The sequence below is a fragment of the Nelumbo nucifera genome, chromosome 1 (genome assembly GCF_055504915.1).
Source record: "Nelumbo nucifera cultivar China Antique chromosome 1, China Antique-T2T, whole genome shotgun sequence".
NCBI lineage: Eukaryota > Viridiplantae > Streptophyta > Magnoliopsida > Proteales > Nelumbonaceae > Nelumbo > Nelumbo nucifera.
In genome coordinates, this window is record NC_142649.1 from 55,759,594 (window position 1) to 55,782,670 (window position 23,077).

The following is a 23,077-nucleotide window of genomic DNA, read 5'->3' on the forward strand; positions in this document are numbered from 1 at the left end:
GATCTTGATATTTCCAAGAAATGTGCATAGACATATATAAAGGGAGAATAGAAGAAAATCTAGCTGAAACTAAGTAGACATGTCTAAGGTTCAAAATTTGTTTATAATGGCATGATCTGCTTCCAGTTCAATGTCATCCATGATCTACTGGTGCACTGAAACTTAACACATCCAAATGCTAAGATCCTATGATCAATGATAAACCGCCTTCCAGTCATATTTAAGAATGGATCTTTACTCAAAGAAATCATTAAATAAATAATCTTCCATGTAACAAATCTAAATAAACAAAACTGTGTTGTCATGATACATCAAAAAATGGGTATCCTCCTCATTACCCACAAAAATTACAAATTGATCCAATATAACTAATTTTCTATGTATCGGTAAGAAAACACCCCCATGGAAAGAGGAATTACTCGTTTCGGTTATACATGTCTTCATATTCTCAACTCCCTCTCTCTCCACTTTGTAGGTTGTTCAGTTGCACACTTGCACCAAAACTCAGTATAGCATGAATGTAGATAGAATTTCACAAAAATAAATAAATAAAAAAAGAAAAAAGAAAATCAAACCTTCTCATAGAATAAGATATAGGCTTCACTCCGGAGGACTTCTGTTAGAGAAACCTCACGTACATGAGCATCACTGACATAGTACCATGTGGATTCTTGTTGTCCACCATTGGTCTTACCTCTGCCTTTTCTGCCTCTCACATAAGCCACATAATGGCCTCCTCTCATGGTCCCAGAGTGCTCCACTACACCAACCAGACGGTACTCACACTTCTCTCTTTCTTCTCCACACCTGCAAAGTGCAATGAGAAAATATTTTCATTACCTTTTAACAAGATCAAATTCATGGTGCTATGCATGTATGCAGTTTCTATGAAATTGATTTGAATAATACAAAATCAATCCCATCAAATAAGCATGATAGTCCAAGCCATCTTATTTTATCTATTTTTTTTATTGGAAATGGTTACCTTTATTTAATTTATAAATCAGTACATTATACTAATCATCGCATTACAATGGGGTGAAAACCCCAATAAGAAGTTGCAATTACTAAACTACACAAAATAATGCACTCTATTACAGCTGTCTCAATTTAACTGACCAAAACCTTATCTTAATAATATGGGATCAACTAAATCAATTCTTTTTCACTACCCCACTCTACTAAGGACCATATTCTGTGCTAGATTATGATTCTCATGGTGTTACATGGGCATGGACTCAAGAATAGAATCTATAGAATCTGATGTATGTCATGTCCGGGTGTTTTGACTCTTGACTCAGCCAGATGAAAAAGCATGAATTCAGTATATGTCCAAATAAAAGTATATACCATTAAAATACTCTGTATGTTTTGAATTCTAACATTGTATACCTATGGAAATTTATTACTTCGCAATGCTCTATAGAAAACAAAACACTATTCATCATGTATATTAGTTGTTCATTTATGTCAAATAAGAAAGGAGAAAAAGGAAAATGCTATATAAAAGTGTTTCTCAAGAACTCATGAAGTATTGGAACCTAATGTGTATCCTACATGGACACTTCATCCATATAGGAGAGTCCGTGCAACACTCAATGATCAGAAGTGTATGTATGAATTAATATGCATAAAATCAAGCAAACTCCTTAGGAGACACCATTAACTGAACAAACTGAAGAATCCTAACACATCAAAATGTTAAATCTTCAATATGGAACTACAATGATGTTGTATTTATTAATGTTAGTGTCACAAGGGCATTTTTGACATTTTATATCTTTTGTATTGCTGCCCTATAAATAATAAAAAGGAGTGCCACCTATTTACTTTTGGCTCTCTATTTTTTCTTCTCGTGTTCTCCTCTCTTCTCTTGTCTCCTACCTCTTATTCCTTCTCTTTTCCACAAGTAATATGGTAGCAGAGTGAAGATCTGAGGCCTGAAAGCAGATTGTGGTAGTTTTTTCCTCTATTCTTCATCTTCCCTGGATCTAGAGACAGAACCACATCAATTTGATCAGAGATAGTTTTTTCCTACCTCTATCTTGGTCGTAGTACCAAGACAGTGATGTAGTTGTAGTGGCCAAATGCTGTAGAACAGCCTAGAAGCCCCTCGTGCCCTTTGTGGATCGTGTGATCCTCTTACGTTGAGGTTTGTGACCTGTGTTAGGTATGGTATGACTTATTAGCTCAGTAACAGTTGCAGAGTGCTGTTGCTTGATGTGTAAGTGACCTATTTTTGGTCCTGGAAGAATATGGTGGTGCTCCTAAAAGGGGAATTTAGTGTTGTTACCATTGTAGGCCATTGGTAGAGGCTTGTTTTTGGGTCTCGGCTTGCTAGGAAGGTGTTGGTTTGCTCCCAAGAGCGGTGTTTTCCTTATTACCCTTTTGTTTGATAAGTAAAAAGAAAATTTATTAAAATCAAATAAAATAAATAGTACATCCTTGATAGGCGTTAAGGCAACACCTGATAACAAAAACAGAACAAAAAACATCACAATTTCAAATCTCCATCTCACGATTTTGTAACCCCACAACCTCCAAAATCTTTCTCCTAGATCTCCCGGAAGCTGAGAGAACTCAGGTAATATCAGAGCCCAGACTACATCAGATTTTCCAACAGCTAACACTAGTTTGTCCAGCTTCCACTCCTTGTCTTCAGAGATTCCTCAATTCCTTACTGACACCCTTCTTATTACCGTGTAGACGGCAGTGAATAGTCTTCCTTAAGGTGTGCTCTCATGGCATCTGACGATACTGCCACCTATAATGTTTCTTGTAGTTAGGGAGGACTGAACAGTAGAGTGGACCATATGAGTTTTCCCAAAAAATTACCCCAGTTGATGGTACGAACTACCTAGCATGGTCCAATGAGCTTAAACTGTACATCACAGCTAGGGGTAAGATTGGCTACCTAACTGGAACTGTAAAGGAATCAAAATCTGGAACTGCAGAACATGATAAATGGAATCAAGAGAATTGTTTAATTATGTCCTGGTTGCTTACATTTATGTTGCCTTCAGTTAAAAATAACTTTATATGGGCTGATACAGCCCGAAAAATCTGGGAGCGGGCCAAGTCTCCTTACTCAGAACAGAGACATTATGCTCGGATTTACCAGTTACAAGCAGAACCCTCTAAATTTAAGCAAGGGGAACAGATCTTATCATCCTATTACTCAACCCTTACTTCAGTTTGGAAGGAACTTGATTATTACCAAAATATTGAGTGGAAGAATGAAGATGCCAAGGCCTATAAAAAGTTGGTGTCCAAACAGCATGTTTTTGCCTTATTACTTTTTTTATCAGCAAAGAAGAATTAATTTTATTAATCAGTGACAAACAGGTGCCAAGTTACAATACAGCCAACACTTCAACAAAGCCAAAGAAACTACAGTTGTTCTCAAGGATTTAAATATTGATATGATACGCCCCGTACAGGATACACTATGAATAGAAGTGTATCCCGAAATCGTTCGTATCAAACCGATACAAATGTGTATCGGGCTGTATTGCATTGTATCGGCCGATACGGATCAATACACGCAATACGCCATATCCATTTATTCTCTAGAAAAAACATAACATGATGGTTCAAACTCTGGTCACCCAGAGGGCGCCAACTTACAACGCGCCTCAGAACCATCTAGCCATATTTCATCTTGTGATAATAAATAAAACAAAATAAATTTTATTACTTTTTGCGTCTATATGCAATTTAAACAAAAACCACATGTCTATATTTAACAATTCTAACCATTATTCAAAACAATAATACTTAAAAAAAAGTATTTTATAAACTAATAGAACAAATGATCTACCAAATCCACATTTACATAAAAGATTATTTTTAATATCAAAAAAATTATACAAGTAAAATATTAATAATAGAATAATTATTTTAATAATTAATACTTAAATTTATAAATTTCCACATGATATGCATCTTAAAATTTTTATATATTTTTACAAATTATTAATTAATATTTTAATTTACATTAATAAGTAGTAACAACATATTTATTATTTACAAAAAAATAAAAATATTGTTTATAAAATATTGAAGAATATAATATTGAATTGAATCTATCAAATCCACTAATCTACATTTATTTCAAAACACGATTTTTTATTTCATATAATTTATAGAAATAAAAATATTAATAATGGAATAATCATTTTAGTAGTTAAAAATTATGAATTTGTATATGATATGTATCTTAGAAATTTTAACAAATTTGATATACTTTAAGTGAAAATTATATTTTTATGAATTATTAATTGATATTTTTAATTTGCACTTGAGGATTTAATATTTAGTTGCTTTTTTGTTAATGCTAAAAAAATTAAATAGTAAAATAAAAATAATTGATATAATAATTAAAATATAATATGTGCATGTGTTTGGTGTTTTGAACTCTTGACTAATGCACTATAAATAAAATTATATGATATCTACGCATTCCGGTATATTAAGTGTAATACATTTCTTCATATATATCATTAAAATATACATTTTCTATGCATTTATATACTATTTGTGATTATTTTGGTCTTAAATTTAGTGTTATTAATGTGTTTGTGGAATTTGTATGTATTTTCTAGTGTATCCATGTGTTTTCATTTTTTTTGTCCGTATCCATGCATTCCCAAAGCATATCCATATCTGTATCTGAATCTGAATCTGAATTGTTCGACACGATACCTGATACCGATACTTTAATCCTTGCTTGGGCCGAGTCCTATATATGAGCCTATTAGAGTTCAGATTTTGGGCAGCAAAGACCTTCCTTCTGTCCACGAGGTGTATGCACTAGTCCAGACTAAGGAAAGTAGGACGAATGCAATGAATGCTCCTGAGGGGGGAGCAGATAGCCTTGGCTGGCTAGGGGAGGCATGAGTGGTATGAGTCCTGCAAAGGTTAATTTCAGAAGAAAGGGGATGACAAGGACAAGCAATGGTGTACTCATTGTCAGTGTTTTGGAATTTGGACAAGCAATGGTGTATCTTCCTAGCAGAAGATACATGATATATTATACTTAATAGTAGATACATAGCATTTATTTGTGTTTGTTTAGAATCTTCCCTCTCATTCAAGATTGAGAAAATGGTGCCTCAACAATAAAATATTCTATATTGCGATACAATTACACGGATAGGCTGTGGTCAAACCAAGATTTATAGCTCTATTGATCAGACTTCAAGATTTGGTGTTACTGATCAAAGCAATGGAATCATGAGATTCTAAGGAGAAACATCTCATGCAAGATAGTCATGTCCCTTACCCCCAAGTTTTTGTTTAACTAGTAAAAGTTACTCCATGTACAAGATCTATAATTGGATGAATAAAGGACAAAACCTTATGACACTTGTGATTTGCTTAAAAAGAGGAGACCTAATTGCTGCTTATCCCCCTATTGGTGTGTCCATTACAAAGCCAATGGTGAGACTTGCTATCACTAGCTAATCTCCTGTCTATTTGTTGTATGCATCTAGGATCGGTTTTTCTCTTTGTTTGGCTGTAGATAGAACCTTCCATCTATTATGGCAAGCTTGTTTGCTCCTACAACATTTGTTTGGCCAAAGAAAAGGAGAAGAACCATGTGGAGAAGTACCAAGGCCGCAATCATTTGGACAATTTGGGAAGAAAGAAATGTAAAATATTTAATAGAAAAGGAAAGAAGGAACCTATAATTGAATGTATAACTTCTAGTGTGGCTCATTGGGTGAAATATATGGAGAGCCTTTCATCTTTTTCAATTGATGACATCATTAAACATGGAAGTGGTGGGAACATCCACAACTAAGGCTATTACTCTTTAGTTATTAGTCTCCACTGGAAAGAGGCTTTATTAAACTCTAATTTGATGGCACCGGCATAGCAAACCTGGGGAATTTAGGAGTAGGAATTCTTAGGAATGAAGAGAGGGACACTCTAAACTGGTGGTGAGATGGTTACAAAGCAAAGAGTAAAAGTTTTGGGCTTATAGGAATGAGAAAGAAATTCAGAATTTCAGATGGCTGACTAGAGACATGGAAGTGAGATTTCAATGGGTAAAAAGGACTGATGATAGTGTGGCTGGTACTTAGCTAAACAAGAGGTGGGGAGAGATCAAATTTTCTGGGCACAATTGTAAGAAAAAGAAAGGGGAGAGATAGATCTTATCTCTCTTTTTGTTTGATTGTATGTGTACATTTTTCTCCATTAATAAAATTCATGGTTATTGAGAAAAAAAGACCCAGCCTTATAACTGCAAAAAGGAGCATTTAAGTATGACCTACAAACAGGATCTGGGTGGCATTTGGTGGGTCCTATCTTTAGGAGCATTAACATCATAAAATTTTAACCATCCACCTCCTTTGTCATACGACTCATACCTACATTTCTGACCACCCACAAGCACAAATTTTTAGTTGGGGCTAGCCTAATATTTAAAGAGAGCTACTTGGCACACTGTAATCCTTCCTCTTTCACACATCAATAAAGCTTCTGGTAACAAATCAGAAGAAGAATGAAAAAAGTTCCAAAATCACCACATTTCAAAAATCTTTACAAGCTAGTACCCACCAAAGTAATCATCCTCAAAAGTGTCCAAGTCTCTGAATATATTCCTTTGAGATAAGTTTGACCACACTCTATAAATAACTATTCTCTTAAGGCAAAGCTTAGATGAAGATTATTTTAAGTGCTAGAGAGAGTGACATCCATGTAGAAAAGGGGAAAGGAGCCATGGAAGGAGAAACCAATTTTCTAATTTTCTACTTAGTTGTATGTCAATTGCAATTTCATAATTTGAGTAATTCAATTTCTGGTCAACTTGAGCTTTTTTTAATCAATGCTGGTCAACTTGAGATTTTAAGGTCATTTTCAAGATTGTTGGTGCCATACAAATAACATTAATCTTCAAAGAATGAAACTAGTTTAGTGAGTCATATTAGAGAGATTTTAGAATTTTGAAAGGTTCAAGATTTAGCATCTTCACTTTTCTTGCAAACAAGCTTCGGGGGTCAATATGAATCAGTATAGTTTATGGCCAATTTAGTGGGTGTTTGGTATGGTGACGCTTGAGGTTGAGGCATTTCGACCTTGCAACACCTCATTCATTATGTTTCCATTGCAACCATAAAACTGTTTGGTTATAAAAACTGCTGACTAGGCAGTTTCTGCTTTGTTTTCAACTGAACAACCTTTGGTTCAAAGTGGGCATTTCAAAAGTACAAATTGATTGGGTACACCTAGTAGAAACCACTATCTGCTGATTCGGTCAAGCTTCTTGTGAAAGGAAGAGGGGAAAGTTGTAGATTTCAGCAATAGGAAGAGAAAGAGGAAGAAAATGAGAAGAAGGTCAATTAGGATTGTGTGTATCATAACCCTAGCCGCCAGCCCCTCATTCTATTTATATTTAACTTAAATATGAGATATTACAAAGATGCCCTTAGTAGGGCGGCAACTCAAACTAAATAGTTACAACTCTTTTACAAATGAAAATTAATGGGCCCAAGGCCCAACAACTTCTTAATTTAAAAGAAAATAAACTAAACACAAATCGGCCCATTCAACACTCCCCCTCAAGTTGGGAGTAGATGTCACACATTCCCAACTTGCGTAGATCATGCTCCAGCTTATTCTTTGCAACACCTTTTGTGAGAACATCAGCAAGCTACAGATCAAAAGAAATGTATGGAAGACAAACTTCTCCAGAAGTTACCCTTTCTCTGATAAAATGTCTATCTACTTCAATGTGCTTAGTTCGGTCATGTTGGACTGGATCATGGGCAATATTAATTGTTGCCTGGTTATCGCAGTATAGCATCATAGGTTTTTCTGCCTGTACACCGATTTCTTCTAACAGAGAACGGATCCAGAGAAGTTCTGAAACTCCATGTGCCATGACCCTATATTCGGCTTCTGCACTTGATCTTGCCACAACTGTTTGTTTTTTACTCTTCCATGAGACTAGGTCACCCCCAACTAGGGTGCACACTCCTGAAGTTGATCTTCTGTCATCAAGGCATCCTGCCCAATCCGCATCTGTATAAGCCTCTACCTTCAACTGTCCATGATCAGTAAATAATATGCCTCTCCATTGATGTCCCTTCAAATAAGCAAGGATCCTGTCAACTGCCTTCCAGTGCTGGTCTCGTGGAGCATGCATGTATTGACTCACTACACTTACTGCATAGGAGATGCCTGGTCTTGTCATACACAAGTATAGTAGCCAACCCACAAGTCTTTGGTATCTCCCAAGGTCCTTTACTAGTTCACCTTCTGATGCACTGATTCTATGGTTTTGATCAATGGGGGTGCTAGCTGCCTTTGTTCCAAGCTTCCCTGTCTCTTGGAGAAGGTCCAAGACATACTTCCTTTGAGAGATAAAAATTCCATGTTTCAATCTTGCAACTTCGATGCCTAAAAAGTATCTCAATTCTCCAAGATCCTTAATCTCAAATTCCTTATGCAGGTTCCTCTTCAGACTATCAATCTCACTCAGATAATTCCCAGTGACAATAATATCATCCACATAAGCAATGAAGATTGACACCAAAGATCCCCTGCTTCACAAACAAGGTGTGATCAGATTGAGTTTGAGTGTAGCCAAAAACAATCAGGGCCTTTCTAAATCTATCAAACCATGCTCTAGGAGATTGTTTCAAGCCATGTAGTGACTTCTTCAGCTTGCATACCTTTCCCTTTTCAGCATTATCATAAAAACCAGCCGGAAGATCCATATACACCTCTTCTTGCAAATCCCCATTTAGGAAAGCATTCTTCACGTCCAGTTGAAACAAGGGCCAAGAGTATGAGGCAGTAAGAGAAAGGAGTATCCGAACAGAGGTCATCTTTGCAACTGGCGCAAATGTCTCTAGATAATCAATGCCATAGGTCTGTGTGTACCCTTTCGCAACAAGTCTTGCCTTGTACCTCTCTATACTTCCATCAGCCTTATACTTTATTGTGTAAACCCATCTGCATCCAACTGTCTCCTTGCCTTTTGATAGGACAAAATCTCCCATGTCTGATTCTTAATCAAAGCCTCCATCTCTTCCTGCATAGTTGTCTTCCACTCAGGTTTGGAGAGAGCCTCACTAACACCCTTGGGTATAGACACTGAATCAAGAGAAGAGAGAAAAGCACGGTAGGAAGGAGAAAGTCCACTGTAGGATAAGTACTGTGAAATACAATGAGCAGTGCACTTTCTCTTCCCTTTTCTAAGAGCAATAGGGAGATCAAGGTTATCTGTAATAGTGTTAGTAGGACCAATGGGAACTGAAATACAATGAGCAGTGCACTTTCTCTTCCCTTTTCTAAGAGCAATAGGGAGATCAAGGTTATCTGTAATAGTGTTAGTAGGACCAATGGAAACTGAAATAGTAGTGGGATCAAGAGGAATACCTGAATCCGTATCAGCCGAATTTGGAGTCTCCAAGGGATCAACAGGAAGTGGTGTGAGTTCTGTTGTAGTGGAATCAACCGCCTTATGAAGTCTCTGCCGTGAGTAATGTTGTGAGACGGAACGCAAAGGAGGTGGCAAGGTAGGTGATATCGGGTGGTGGTCAAGCACAGGAGTAGACACAGGGACTGGAACTGGGAGAGGGATAGACTGCTGACTTACTTCCCCAAAACACTCCACCTGAGAAGGATTCCTTGAGAAGAAGCACGTAGATTCGAAAAAGGTAATGTTCATAGTAACATACCGGTTCCCAGAGACTGGATCATAGCAGCGGTACCCTTTCTGATTCTCTGCATATCCAAGGAAGACACATTTCTTTGCCTTGGGATCAAGCTTTGAACGGTAAGGACCAAGGATATGCGCAAAGCAGACACACCCAAACACCCTTAGAGGAATATGAAACATCTCCCCCTGAGGAAAAAGAAGGTTGAACGGAGTGCTGAATCCAAGTATACGAGAAGGCACCCTTTCAATCAGATATACTGTCGTGAGAATTACATCACCCCAAAAACGAACCGGAACTGTAGCTGTGATCATCATGCTTCTTGCCGTCTCAACAATGTGTCTGCTCTTCCTCTCTGCAACACCATTCTGTTGTGGACTGTAGGAGCAACTACTCTGATGGACAACACCATACTCCAACAGATACGAGGCAAGATGTCTCTCAAAATATTCCCTAGCATTGTCAGATCTGAACATCTTTATTCTCGTTTCAAACTGTGTTAGTACCATCTAGTGGAATTGCCTCACCAAGGATGGTATTTCATCGCGGGATTTCATCAGATAAATCTAGGAATATCGAGAGAAATCATCCACAAATAGGAGAAAATAGCGATAGCCACCCATAGAGGGAACATGATAAGGGCCCCACACATCCGAATGAATAACATCAAAAGGAGAAGAACATATTTTATTACTAGGTTTAAAAGAGTGTCTACAATGCTTTCCAAGTTCACAACCTTCACACTTCAAACCTGTCAGACTCACAGACTCAAACAGTTTTGGAAACAAAGAACTCAAAGAGGAAAAAGACAAATGACCTAGACGATTATGCCAAAGCATAATCTGATCCACAGATTTTGACTCATTGTCCCTGCAAACATGATTACTTTGGTGAAAGAGGGAGAGCATCCAAGAGGTAGATTCCATTCACTTCACAACCACTCCCAATCGTCCTCTTTGAATCCAGATCCTGCAAAATACAACGTCCAGGAGAAAAAATTACTGAGCAATTCAAATTCTTAGTCAAACTACTAACAGACAATAAATTGGTGTTCAATCTAGAAACATGGAGGACAGAGAGTAAACAAATGGAATCATTAATTTTGACAGATCCCTTCCTAGCAATAGGAACATGGGATCTATCAGCTGTGGAGACCCTATCTCTGCCAGAACAGAGCTGGTAAGAGGAGAAAATAGTGGAGCAATGGGTCATGTGCTCTGAGGCTCCAGAGTCTATAATCCAAGGAGATCTCTCCTTACCTGAAGCAGAAACATAGTTTGCAGTGACATGTGAACTACCTGTGTGGGCAAAGGAGGTAAAGTGAGCTCCACCTGTGCTACCTATACCTTGTTGTCCGCTTGCGGCTGAACTGGAACTAGTTGTATACCTCTGATTTCAGAAGTAACCCAAACCTCAAGCTCGGCCCTTACTGCAGTAGGTGCAACGGACTCCAAAGCAGCTGTAGTAGGGGAGGGGGGGGGGGGGGGGGGAGTGTCACCATTAACTGCCATGTGCGCAATTCCTTTCTTATTCTTCAATCTGGTCAGCACAAGATGTGGGTGAAGCTTCCAACAAGTATCTCTTGTATGCTTAGGCTTCTTACGGTAGTCACAGACCAAGTCCCTTTTGTCTTCCTTGTTTTCATTGCCATTCTGTTTAGATTTCACAGCACTTACCATAGCGGACTAATCAGAAATGAGATTCTTCATCATTACATCCCTCCTGCACTCCTCCTGACATAAAGGCATATGCTTGGGAGAGAGTGACACTGTCACTGGAAGGAAGATGTTGTCGTGCAATGTCATTCTCAGGGTTAGCCAGCAAGGAACTCGAACACCCTATACTTCTCTAAGTGTCTTTGATAGGTAGTTGCATCCTTGGTGGTTTCCCAAGCAAAAGTCTCTAGATGGTCGATCTCCTGCCACAGGGTCTTAAGGATTGAAAAATAGGCTACAACAGATCTATCTCCCTGCCTTATAGCAATAATTTGATTCCTCAGTTGATAAGCCCTAGCAACATTCTCCCTTTGTGAATAGGTTTCTGCAACCCCATCCCATATCTCCCTAGCAGTATTTGCCCATAAAAAATTTTTACTTGTATGTGGCAACATGGAATTACACAACCATGTCATTACCATATAATTTTCCTACACCCACCGGGAGTTGCCAATTTCAGGTTTCACCTCTTCACCAGTAATCCCCAATTTTCCACGAGCCCCAATGGCCATCTTTGCAGATTGGAACCATTCAAAGTAGTTTGTACCATCCAACCTAACTATAGTAATGGTCCCAGCTCTGAAGGGGTCTCCAACACCTCCTCCCACAAGTCCCATTTCATTCCTGGGCTTATATTCAACTCTGTGTCTCTCCATGCTTCTTCAAAAGGGTATAGAAACAAATAAAAAATGCAACAAGAACAAACAAAACACCTTATGGAACCAACGACACTCCTTTGGTGTCCTGGACTTTCTTCCCACGAAAGATTCCTTTTCTGTGGGATGGGAAAAGAAAGAGAAAAAGCAACCGCCCTCTCTAGGAGCCTCCAAACCACGTGGGACTTGAATCGCCCCTTATAAAAAACTCTAAGGAACCCTAAAAAAAATAGGGCACCACTACCTAGGTCAAAATTGAAAGAGTCCAACAAAAACAGGACTCTTCCCCTCTCTCCAGTTTTTCCTGATTCTGATGAAAAACCCTAGACCAGCTATAGGGCATACAGATCCATCAAGAAAATCCAAAAACTGGGCTTACCTGAGAGCTTCGATCAGCCTCTTAAATCTCCATGCAATCGGCCGATATAGGGCTGCATGAGAGAATCACTTCCATAACCTTCAACCTGCTCTGATACCAAGTAGAAACCACTATCTGCTGATTCGGTCAAGCTTCTTGTGAAAGGAAGAGGGGAAAGTTGTAGATTTCAGCAATAAGAAGAGAAAGAGGAAGAAAAGGAGAAGGTCAACTAGGATTGTGTGTATCATAACCCTAGCCGCCAGCCCCTCATTCTATTTATATTTAACTTAAATATGAGATATTACAAAGATGCCCTTAGTAGGGCGGCAACTCAAACTAAATAGTTACAACTCTTTTAAAAATAAAAACTAATGGGCCCAAGGCCCAACAACTTCTTAATTTAAAAGAAAATAAACTAAACACAAATCGACCCATTAAACACACCTCACTGTCATCATGTCACATTAGCTTCTTGAACTCAAGGCCATTTGAGGAAGCTAAGAAATTTGGCTTTCTCAAACAGGCACATTCATATTAACCCAAAGCATTGTATTACGTTGCAGCTTCCATTGTAAACAGACCATACCAAGCAGGTTTTTTTTTTACCATTGAGATGTAAATGTTGATGTGTCACTGAATTTAATCAGTTTAGCTTAGTAGGACTAGTAGTGGGCAAGGATTAAAGTATCGGTATCGAGTATCGTATCGGACAACTTGGATACAGATACAAATGCGCTTTGGAAACACATAGATAAGGACAAAAAATATGGAAACATTTGGATACACTAGGGAAACGCATACAAATTTAATAAATACATTAATAACATTAAATTTAAGGTCAAATAGCCATAAATAGTGTACAAATATATAAGACACACACACACATATATACAATTAATATAGCGGGATGCATAGATATATCATGCAATGCATTAATCAAGAGTCCAAGACACAAAACATATGGACCTATTATATTTATCCTAATTACTATATCAATTATTTTCTATTTAATTATTTTTACTTTTTAACATTAACAAAAATGTTAACCAAATATTAAATTCTCAAATATAAATTCAATTATCATTTTTTATAAATAAAATCATCTTCCATTATTTCAAAGATTGGTTACATGAAAATCCCCTTAGAGGCACTAAGTGTTGCCTCTCCAAACAGCAAATACATAAACTACAACAGAGATTACTAAAATATATAGTTTTAACATAAAATATATCAAATCTGTTAAAATTCCTAAGATATATACCATATGCAAATTCATAATTTTTAATTACTAAAATAATTATTTTATTATTAGAATTTTTATTTCTGTGAATTTTTTAAATTTAAAAATCATTTTTAAATTTATTTCTGTGAATTTAAATTTTTAATTATTAAATATTACTTTACCTTTTCCAAAAAAAAAAACCGTTTTTCATATAAATGTAAATTAGTGGATTTGATAGATTCAATATTTTGTAAAATTTTTTATTTTTTAAATAATAAACATATTGTCATTTAATATAAAATAAAATATTAATCAATAGTTACAAAAATATACAAAAATTGTAAGATATATATCATACACAAATTTATAAATTTTAAGTACTAAAACAATTGTTCTATTACTAATATTTTATTTGTATAATTTTCTTGAGATTAAAATCATCTTTTGATGTAAATGTGGATTTGATAGATTATTTATTCCATTTGTTTATAAAATGCTAATTTTAAATATTATTTCTTTCAATTTTTAGTTGGAGTTATTAAACGTAAATATGTATTATTTGTTTGGATTGTATATGGATACAAAATAAAAATTATTTTATTTCATTAAATGTCACAAGACACGAGATGGCTTAGTGGTTTGAAGTTGTGTTAAGAATTTCGGCATTAGGCATTAGGTGATCTGGGTTCGTATCATGCTATAATCAGCAACTAAATTTTTTTAATAGAAAGACGTGTATCAGTCCGTATCGATGCATTGTGGTTGATACAATGCAGTATGGACCGATATGCACCCGTATCAGTCTGATACGCGCGATTTACAGGATACGTTTCCATTCATAGTATGTCCTATATCACCCTGCACCGATACTGATACGATACACCCCGTATCAGACGTATCATATTGATATTTAAATCCTTGGTAGTGGGTATTTAGAGTTGTTTTAGGAGTTACAGTCCATATTTTAGTGTTTCTATGAGTTATTTATGGGTTTTTCTTAGTTTTAAAGCTATTTGATATTGTTTATGGTCAGTTTCCTGATTGAAATTAGTCTACAAATGGAGACTCAACCCCCTATAGTGAGCCTATAATTTTTTTCTTGTGATAAAATAAAACTTATTAAAATAAATAAGAAAGATACAAGGAAGGGAACCAGAAGTCACATGAGAGAAAAGGAAAAAAAATTATTGCAACTCCTACCCACTCCCCCAAACTAAAACCAGCCCAATAAAAGAGAGCAAAAAAATACACCACTCCAACCACTGGAGAAGCCAACGAAACACCAAACTCAAGCAAACAAAACCTCCAAACAACAAAACATAAAAAGAAACAACCCCTTTTAGAGAAATATAAAGAAAATCACATCCCAACATGAGCCTCCAAACTAGAACCCCAAACGACACAACAAGAACGAAACCTCTCTACTTCTTTAGTAATTTAATAGATTTCAATACTTTCTTATGTGGCCTGATTCCAAACAGACCCCCTTTTAACCTACCAAAAACTTTTAACACCAAAATATTTCGGTGCTTTTTCTGATTTCTGAATCATATAGCAAGAGTAATCTTCCTGGTTTCCAACTTTCCATCAAATTCTCAGACTTCTCATTGATCTTTCCAATTCCAATACCATGTTCTTCTCAAACAACTGATCTGCACCCCAGTCTTCACCCCTTGCAAAACCATCCCCTACAATTCCAACTGATCTCTGACCAACAAGATTGTCTTCAATTTCAAATATCTCATGTCATTAAACATCTCCTTACCTTTCTCCTATTAGAAATAATTTATAGACTCACTATAAACATCTCATGGATAATATCTTAATTTCTCATAGGATGTTTAACGGCATGAGAAAGAATAAAGGAAAGGAGGGAGCATGGCTTGCAAGATTGACATGGACAACGCCTACAATAAAATTTAATGGGAATTTATTTGTAAAACTCTCCTCAAACTAGGATTTCACAGTAAATGGGTTGACTAGGTCAGGGAATGTATTCCATCTGTTTCTTATCAGACTTTGATCAATGGATCTCCCACTAGTAGGTTCGGGCCATCCAGGGGTACAAGGCAAGGATACCCTTTGTCCCCCTACATTTTTGTTCTATGTAGTGAGATACTAACTAAACTAATTTCAAGGGAAGCTAAGAATAATCAGGAATCAGGATGCCTAGGGAGTAGGGCCTCAAAAAGAGGGCCTACAATTTCCCTGCTTCAATTTGCTGATGATTGTACCATTTTTTCTAAGACTTCTATTCCTGCAGCCCTTAAAATAAGGGAAATTATGGACAAATTTTCTAGGACCTCAAGTTTGGAGCCAAACTATAGGAAATCTACAATGAGGTGTTCAAGAAATATTCTAAGGAAATTACATAAGACTTTGGCCAAAGTCCCAAAAATCCCATTTGAGTCAAAAAAGGAGAAAATTTTAGGAAAAAAAATCTTATGGGATAATTCAGGTAAGAAGCTGTTTCCCCTTTGCACTCCACATAAGGAGGGTTGGGCCTAAAGAACCTTGAGTGGGTCAATGTTGCAAGCAATGCAAAGTTACACTAGAAAATTCCAACCTAGAACGAAAGGGTTCAAGTGGTTAAAAGCAAGTTTTGTGAATAGAACTTTTGGGCCGTCAAACCCATGAAGGGAGTCTTGTGGGTTTGGAGGGGTATCCTCCAAAATAAACCTCTTCTTAGTCAAGAGCTTGCATAGAATATTAGAAATGGGAACCAAATTAAGTTCTGATGTGACACGTAGATTGGTGATACCCCTCTTAAAAAATCTGCTTCAACTAGAGAATGTGGTAAATCCTGACCTTAGGGTGGCAGAGATATTAAATGAAAACAAAACTGATTGGGACCAAAGTATTATTCTCAATCTGGTTCCTCCTGAGATTTGGAACAAAATAAGAGCAATAGCAATTAGCAACCCTTGAGAATAACAAGGAAGATGAAATTGTGTGGAGAATTGATACTAAGGGAAAATGTACTGTGAAAATGGCTTATATCTAGGCCAGAAGCAGAATTCATGATAATGAGAAAATCATCAATGCGACTAAGAAAATTTGGAAATTATGCTCCCCTCCCCCTCCCAAGGTTAAATTCTTTCTGCATTTATTTCTTAATAACAAGATCCCCTCAAAGGTTATTTATGGAGGGGCGTATTAATGTTGACCTTGGCTGCCCATTTTGTGGTGAGGAAGAAGATTCGGATACCATCTTCCAAAGATGCCAGTTTACCTATCAAATTTGGTCAATTATTGACCCTCGAGTTCCCAAACCTGGGATTGGAAACCACTACTTTCTGAACCGGTGGCAGAGATTGGCCAAAAGAGAAAATAATCCTAGTAATGTCTACTTCAGCAAAAAGTGTCAGCTATTTTGTGGGGTATCTGGAAGAACAGAAATGGAATAACCTTTAATGGTAAGTTTAATCCTCCTGTGGTTATTGATAAAGCTGGAGAGTCAATGATTGAGTATATAAAGCATTGGTTCAAGTGAGCTCTGGAACATTTGTAACAATAAGAAGCAGTGGATTAGAGTGAAATGGAAAGCCCCCAATTATGATGCCATCAAAATCAATTTTCATGCATCTAGGAAGTTGAGTGGGGAATGTGCTATTGGGTGTATAGCTAGGGATTAGATGGGGAAATAGCTCAATGTCCTAGGAAAAAATAGTGAGCTGGCCATGATCAACATGGCAGAAGCCTGGGCTGCTTTCTTTGCACATAAAATTGCTGTCGATTATAGAGATGAGCTAATTGTGATAGAGGGGGACTCCAACTTAATCATTGATTACCTTAAAACTGAACCTCCATGGAACATCAAGGATGTCATAAGATTTGCAGAGAAGCTGAGCTTAAGGTCAAATATTGTCATGCCTCCAGAGAAGCTAACCAGGCTGCAGATTGGCTTGCCAACTGTGGCCATATGGTTTTTTTTTTCGATAAGTAAGAAAACTTTATTAATTCAGAAACTGAAATTGATACAAACAGCCCATGAAGAGGCACGAGCTGCAGCCTCTCCCAACAGGCTACATAGTTGAATAAAAAACAAATTACAGCTGAGCCCAATACATTCCTATTTGCCTCTTGCTTGGCTAAACAATCAACCAAAGCATTTGCTGGTCTCCCAACCCACTGTGTTGTTACAGACATCCAACTGTGGTGTGGCCATATGGTTGGGTCTGAAGATTTGTCTAGTTCTAGGTCTCTTTTCTATTTTTGCTTTTCTCATAATTGGGGAAGTGCTAACCCCCTGCCTTGTGTAGCCCCTCTTTCTTTTCTAACCAAAAAAAAAAATATCACACCAAAGGTTAGACACAAATTTTGATTTTTACACCAAGCTGGAATTCCGAATTCCTCAAACATAATAGGAATATACTAAACTCTAAACTAGAATTTTCTAATTACAGAATAAGCACCAGACCAATCTAGATGCATGCATATAAACAAGAATGCATGATGCACATGCTTTTATATTAATAAATGATAAACACCATGTATGTGTATCAATAGATTGATTTCCTAAAGAGAAACTGTTGTGTCATTCAAGTTTACACTGTCTCTCATTTGGTTAAAAGAATAATAACAACAACCAATAAAGAGCTGTTCACAGATACATGATAAATCTTATAGAGAAAGACTAACAATAACAGTAACAACAACAATAGTAATAGTGTTAGTGATATAAGAACCATGATGGTGACAATTATAACAATATAAAAGGAGAAAATGGATTGCATCATTAAATGCTGATAAGAAAATGAAAAGAGCATGAAAGAGCACCTGGAATCCATATATGGCCTAAGATCAATCACATCTCTGAAAATGACATAACCATTCAATTTACTCAAGCGGCCATGAGCATCTTGACTGAACCGTTTAAGGTGAATGGTGAGAATAGGTGGGGCCCTATTGATGAGAACCCTTTTAGTTGCATCCCTCTTGACCTTGAGATTTTCAGAATCCATTTCTTCATCATCACTGTCATCTGGTTCATGAACTCTACCCAATAACTGGAAAACCTGAGGTTCGGTTTTACTGGAATTGCATAACATACTAGTAGAATCATCCACACCACATGAATCAGTGATTTGATCCCCAAAAGTCACTTCAGTACTAGATTCAGACTGATCCAAAGTTAGTAATGGCTCTTGAGAAGTAAGACTCGATTCACCAATACATGTATCCCCTTGAGAAAATTTTGACTTGTTGACTAGACAATTTGACACAGGGTCTACCAACCCTGCACCCCTTTCCTTACTCATTTGACCATTTTCGCAATTGGTGCATTTTGGGTTTGAATAACCAGGTATCTCAAGGTCAAGACTTGCAGATTCAGCAGTGGAGGTGGAAACAGTATCACCTTCAAGCTTTCCATTACCTAACTGCCTGTATTTAGTAGGATGCATGGAATTCTCATCTGAACCCAATGGACAATTATTTAACCTTCTTATTTCATCTGCATTTGCCCTGGTCTTTGGTGTGGTTTGTTGGTAGTCATTTTTATATTTCCTCCTTTGGCTTCGCAAGATCTTCGAACACCTCTCACAATGCCAAGCATGCTCATTAGATAGAATCTCAGGTTTTGTAAAATGAGCCAAACAACTATCTATAGAGACTGGAGCATCTGTGTTATCAACTTCATCTGGACCAGAATCACTACTGTTTCCAGCTAAGAAACTTGTTTCTGTCACTTCACTTGCCTGGCACTGAAAATTCTTGTCACATAACCAGGATTCTGCATTAGAGACAGCAGGCATCTCAGGCTCATTAAATAGGTCACCCAAGCCATCAAATGTATCATATTCACAGCCTACAACAGATGTGGAGGGGTCACATTCTTTTCTAATCGTCTCCTCATTGTTTGAGTTATCATCCTTGTAGGGAAGTAACAGAACTTCAGAACCTTGAATCTGTAAAGGGGGCTCATCCTCACAGGTATTACTCTGAGAAGAAGCAAATTCCAGTTTTGATTCTCCATTTGGTGAACAAGCCCTACTATGTGAATCAGAGTTATTCTGTAGCCTGCTGCTTGGGGTCAGTTGCTTGTTTTCATAATCTTCAACGACTGAGATATCATAGTTTTGTGAAACTAAATCCTGGTCACTAGGTTCTTTAATTGGGTCAATGTAATCCAACCATGAAAGCTGATCCAAGGAAGGAACTGTTTGCTCTGCAGAATTCTGAAAGATTTGCTTCTCTTCAGCATCTTGAATAGATGGGACATCAAAATTTTGTGAAACCAAATCAAAGTCATTAGACACTTCACCTGCTCCCGCATAATCTAACCATGTAATATCATCAACTAAAGCATCCATCTGTTTTGCAACAGGCACACTAGATTGTACCAGGCAAGATGACCCACTGCTTTCTGATGGGCCTGGCTCACTTTGAACCAATGGAGGGGTGGTATTAGTATTGCCCTTTAGGCGAGCCCTTCCACCTTTCTTAATAGGAAGCTTTGTTTTTCTTGGACGGGAGAATAGGGGTGCTTTATTAGATGGAGGTTTTTTAGTTGGGACTGGCAGTGAAAGATCTAGGAAGGGTTCAAAAACAACCGAGGAATGCCCACATTCTACACAGCAAACAGTACTAGAGAGTTGGCCTCCAAATATCATATCCACAAAAGTAGAACCCTGATTTGAAGTCATCCCATCATTTCCAGTAGAACTGAGTAATTTTCTTGCACTCAATTCCTCAGTACATAGGCCATCGAGTAAGAAATGGAGTAGCTCATGGCTGTCTTGTTGCTGATATCCCCTAAATTGGGGGGATTTCGAACAAATGCATCCAAACAAGGCTTTTGGGTTCAACCCATTCTTTGAGTCCACCTCCAGACTTGTTTCATTGATGAGCTTTTTCAATGCCATAGTCAGGGGCCCAAAAGATTGATCCAGCTTCATGAAGTAATCCCGCAACAAATCCATTGCAAATAGGTTCTGCATTACAGAATTAAAGAAGCAGGTATTCCCTAGGTTAACCAAGCCACAAACTGTATAACCACCACCACCCTTTCCATCTAAAACTTGTGATTCGACCTCACCTAGCTTCGTCTTGTCACCACCATCTAAAACTTGTGATCCACCTCCAAACCAAATGTCTTCAACATCAACTGAGGAGACTTCTGGTGATCGTCCCTTGATCAATTTCGTAATATCAGATAAGATATCTTTCTGTTCACCATTCTCTTCTGATTTTTCAACTGGAATTAGAAAATTACAGGGAAAACACCAGCCAAGATGAGGGTTATCCAACTGAATTACACAGGGGTGACGGGTAAATCTGAAGTGTTGAATGGCATGGCTTTGAGGTGTTGTCGGCAACCCAATCCCTCCACAAGCAAAATGCCCACAACTCAAACAGACCCAAATGGATTTATTAGTCTCCGACTTTACATCTGTAGGACCTCTTCCTTTCTTCTTCCCATGTTTACTTTTTTCCTTACCTGCCCTTCGGTCAGGAGCACCTTCCATGCAACCTTCACACCTAACAGGCTCCGATGACCCGATTTTTGAAGACACTTTCTCCAAATCAACCTCCCCAAGATGTGTGCATCCCTTTCTCTCTTTTACTACTGAATATTCATCATCCCTAGTCTCATCTGTTGGATTCGAGTGCTTGGGAATGGTTCGAGGAGAACCAGAAGAAACTCGTCTATCCCTATGTCCACTGTTTCGTGTCTTCTTTTTAATCTTTTTTCCCATTATTTCTTATACGAATCCAACAAAACCCCCCACAACGAAAAAAGAATTAAACCCAAACAAAAATCACCAAAAAATAAAAAAATAAAAAAAAAACACTGCACTCAAATATCCCCTAACAGGTCCAAACAATCACAGTTGGACCGAAAATAATCAACCCAACACCGATTATCTGCTCAAATATACAGATATGCTGGAAACCCAACAACAAATTCGCGTTCTACGATGAACCCAGCTCGTATTTTTACAAATTACAAATCTCTGAACAATCAAAAACAAAGAAAAACCAAAAAGAAAAGTCCAATATAACTTAAAAACATGGGAGAAAAAATAAAGAACAAACAGTTAGTTACCTGAAAATCTACCCGAAATTGTTAAGGTGAAACTAGAATCCGAGTAGAAGAAGAAGACAGCAAGAGTGGCCAGCGCTTATTAAGGATATGCGCACCCTCTCTAGTCTCTCTACTCAAAGAGGGGAGACAGTGAGACAGACGAAAATGGAGATGTTAAAATTGCGGCAGTGTTCTTTGGGTAAAACTGTAATAACCGTGTAAAATGGACCCGATTATTGTTCTAGTCCGGATCCCTCTTGTCTGTTGTCTCCTGCCGGGCCTGCCCCCAGCACATGGCCCACATAAAAAGCTGTTTAGTGGATCTTAACCATCTATTTATTAAAATCTTGTTTGAAGTGTCAAATATATATGATGTATCTGACGGCCACCGCATGACTGGTTTTTTTATTATTTTTTCTTTTAATATTGTATTTATCTTGTGATTTATTATGTGTTTGGTTATAGATGAGGTGTTTATTATTTTATTATAAATTAATCATTAGAGGTGTAAATTGGATTGTACTGCCTGCATTGTGTTGGACCTGAGATTTTAAGTTCATGGACCGCACAACCCATTTTACACCTTTAAATTATTCATAATTTTGCCAATGCTTTTTCGTTATGTCCAAATTTTGTGAAACTAACCCTTAGATTTAAAAAAAAAAAAAGAAAAAAAAACTTTAGACTCCAAATAATTATGTCTAGAATGATAAGAATTCCATTAGTCTAAAGCATATATTTATTTTAGCACTTTCCTTATATCTAGTAAAGTCACTAAGATAACTTATAAAAATTTAAAGGAGAAGGTCAATAACAAGATGGTAGAATGGAAGTAAAAGACCTTGTCTTTGGTTAAAGGATTATTCTCATCAATTTGACCACAAATATGATGCCTCAATTCATTATGAAATCTTCAAAATTCCTAGTGATATCATGATGCCATTAACAAAAGTGGACCTTCTTATGGTCAAACAATAATAGTAAAAAGCCTAGAATAAAGCTTGCTCTTCTAAGAATTTGGGGTGGACTTTGTTTAAAAAGTCTCCATTGGGTCAGTGATGCTAGTCTTGGAAAGTTGGGATGAAAATTCTCAATGATAATAGAAATTTATGGGTTTAGGTTGTTCCAAGTAAATACTTGAAAGAGATAACTTTTGAAATGTAAAGGAAAAAAAGGTATTTCTTGGGCCTAGAATGGTATCTTGCAAGCTAGGTATCACCTTAAGAGGGGTATTGGTTAGAGAGTTGTGAATGATAAATCCATCAACTTTTGGGATGATAGATGACTGGATGACTGGATGTTGAGTGGTTTGGTTACTTAAGAAAGTATAATGAGGTGTTCTTATTAAATGGGGGACAAAGAGAGCTTGATCGGGTGTCTAGCTAGTAAGATTTGGTGTTTAAAGCTTCTTCATAAACTTAAA

The 23,077-nt window shown here is 37.1% G+C and overlaps 1 protein-coding gene across 3 annotated transcripts; it reads right to left on the minus strand.

The window, feature by feature from the left end:
* Positions 1-219: 219 nt before the first annotated feature.
* On the minus strand, positions 220-21,811 carry LOC104586009 (ubiquitin carboxyl-terminal hydrolase 2-like). Of its 3 annotated transcripts, XR_016081466.1 has the most exons (3): positions 18,405-21,811; positions 4,705-4,911; positions 672-807 (listed from the first exon to the last, which is right to left on the minus strand). XR_016081466.1 is itself a non-coding variant. In XM_010243090.3 (2 exons), exons 1-2 carry the CDS (start codon positions 21,323-21,325, stop codon positions 570-572), a joined length of 3,159 nt encoding a protein of 1,052 aa, XP_010241392.1. In that variant the 5' UTR covers positions 21,326-21,810; the 3' UTR covers positions 220-569. The 3 variants fall into 3 exon arrangements, 2 of the variants coding, with proteins under 2 accessions (XP_010241392.1, XP_088752958.1); XM_010243090.3 differs by lacking the exon at positions 4,705-4,911 and having other exon boundaries at positions 220-807; positions 18,405-21,810; XM_088896832.1 differs by lacking the exons at positions 672-807; positions 4,705-4,911 and adding an exon at positions 10,506-10,643.
* Positions 21,812-23,077: the final 1,266 nt, after the last annotated feature.

Bases quoted from the DNA above. Each gene is read 5' to 3' on its own strand.
- LOC104586009 (XM_010243090.3), bottom strand. From the start codon at position 21,325: ATGGGAAAAAAGATTAAAAAGAAGACACGAAACAGTGGACATAGGGAT. The intron at 808-18,404 runs GTGCTCTTTCAT...TGCACTTTGCAG, and splicing joins AGGCCATATATGGATTCCAG to GTGTGGAGAAGAAAGAGAGA.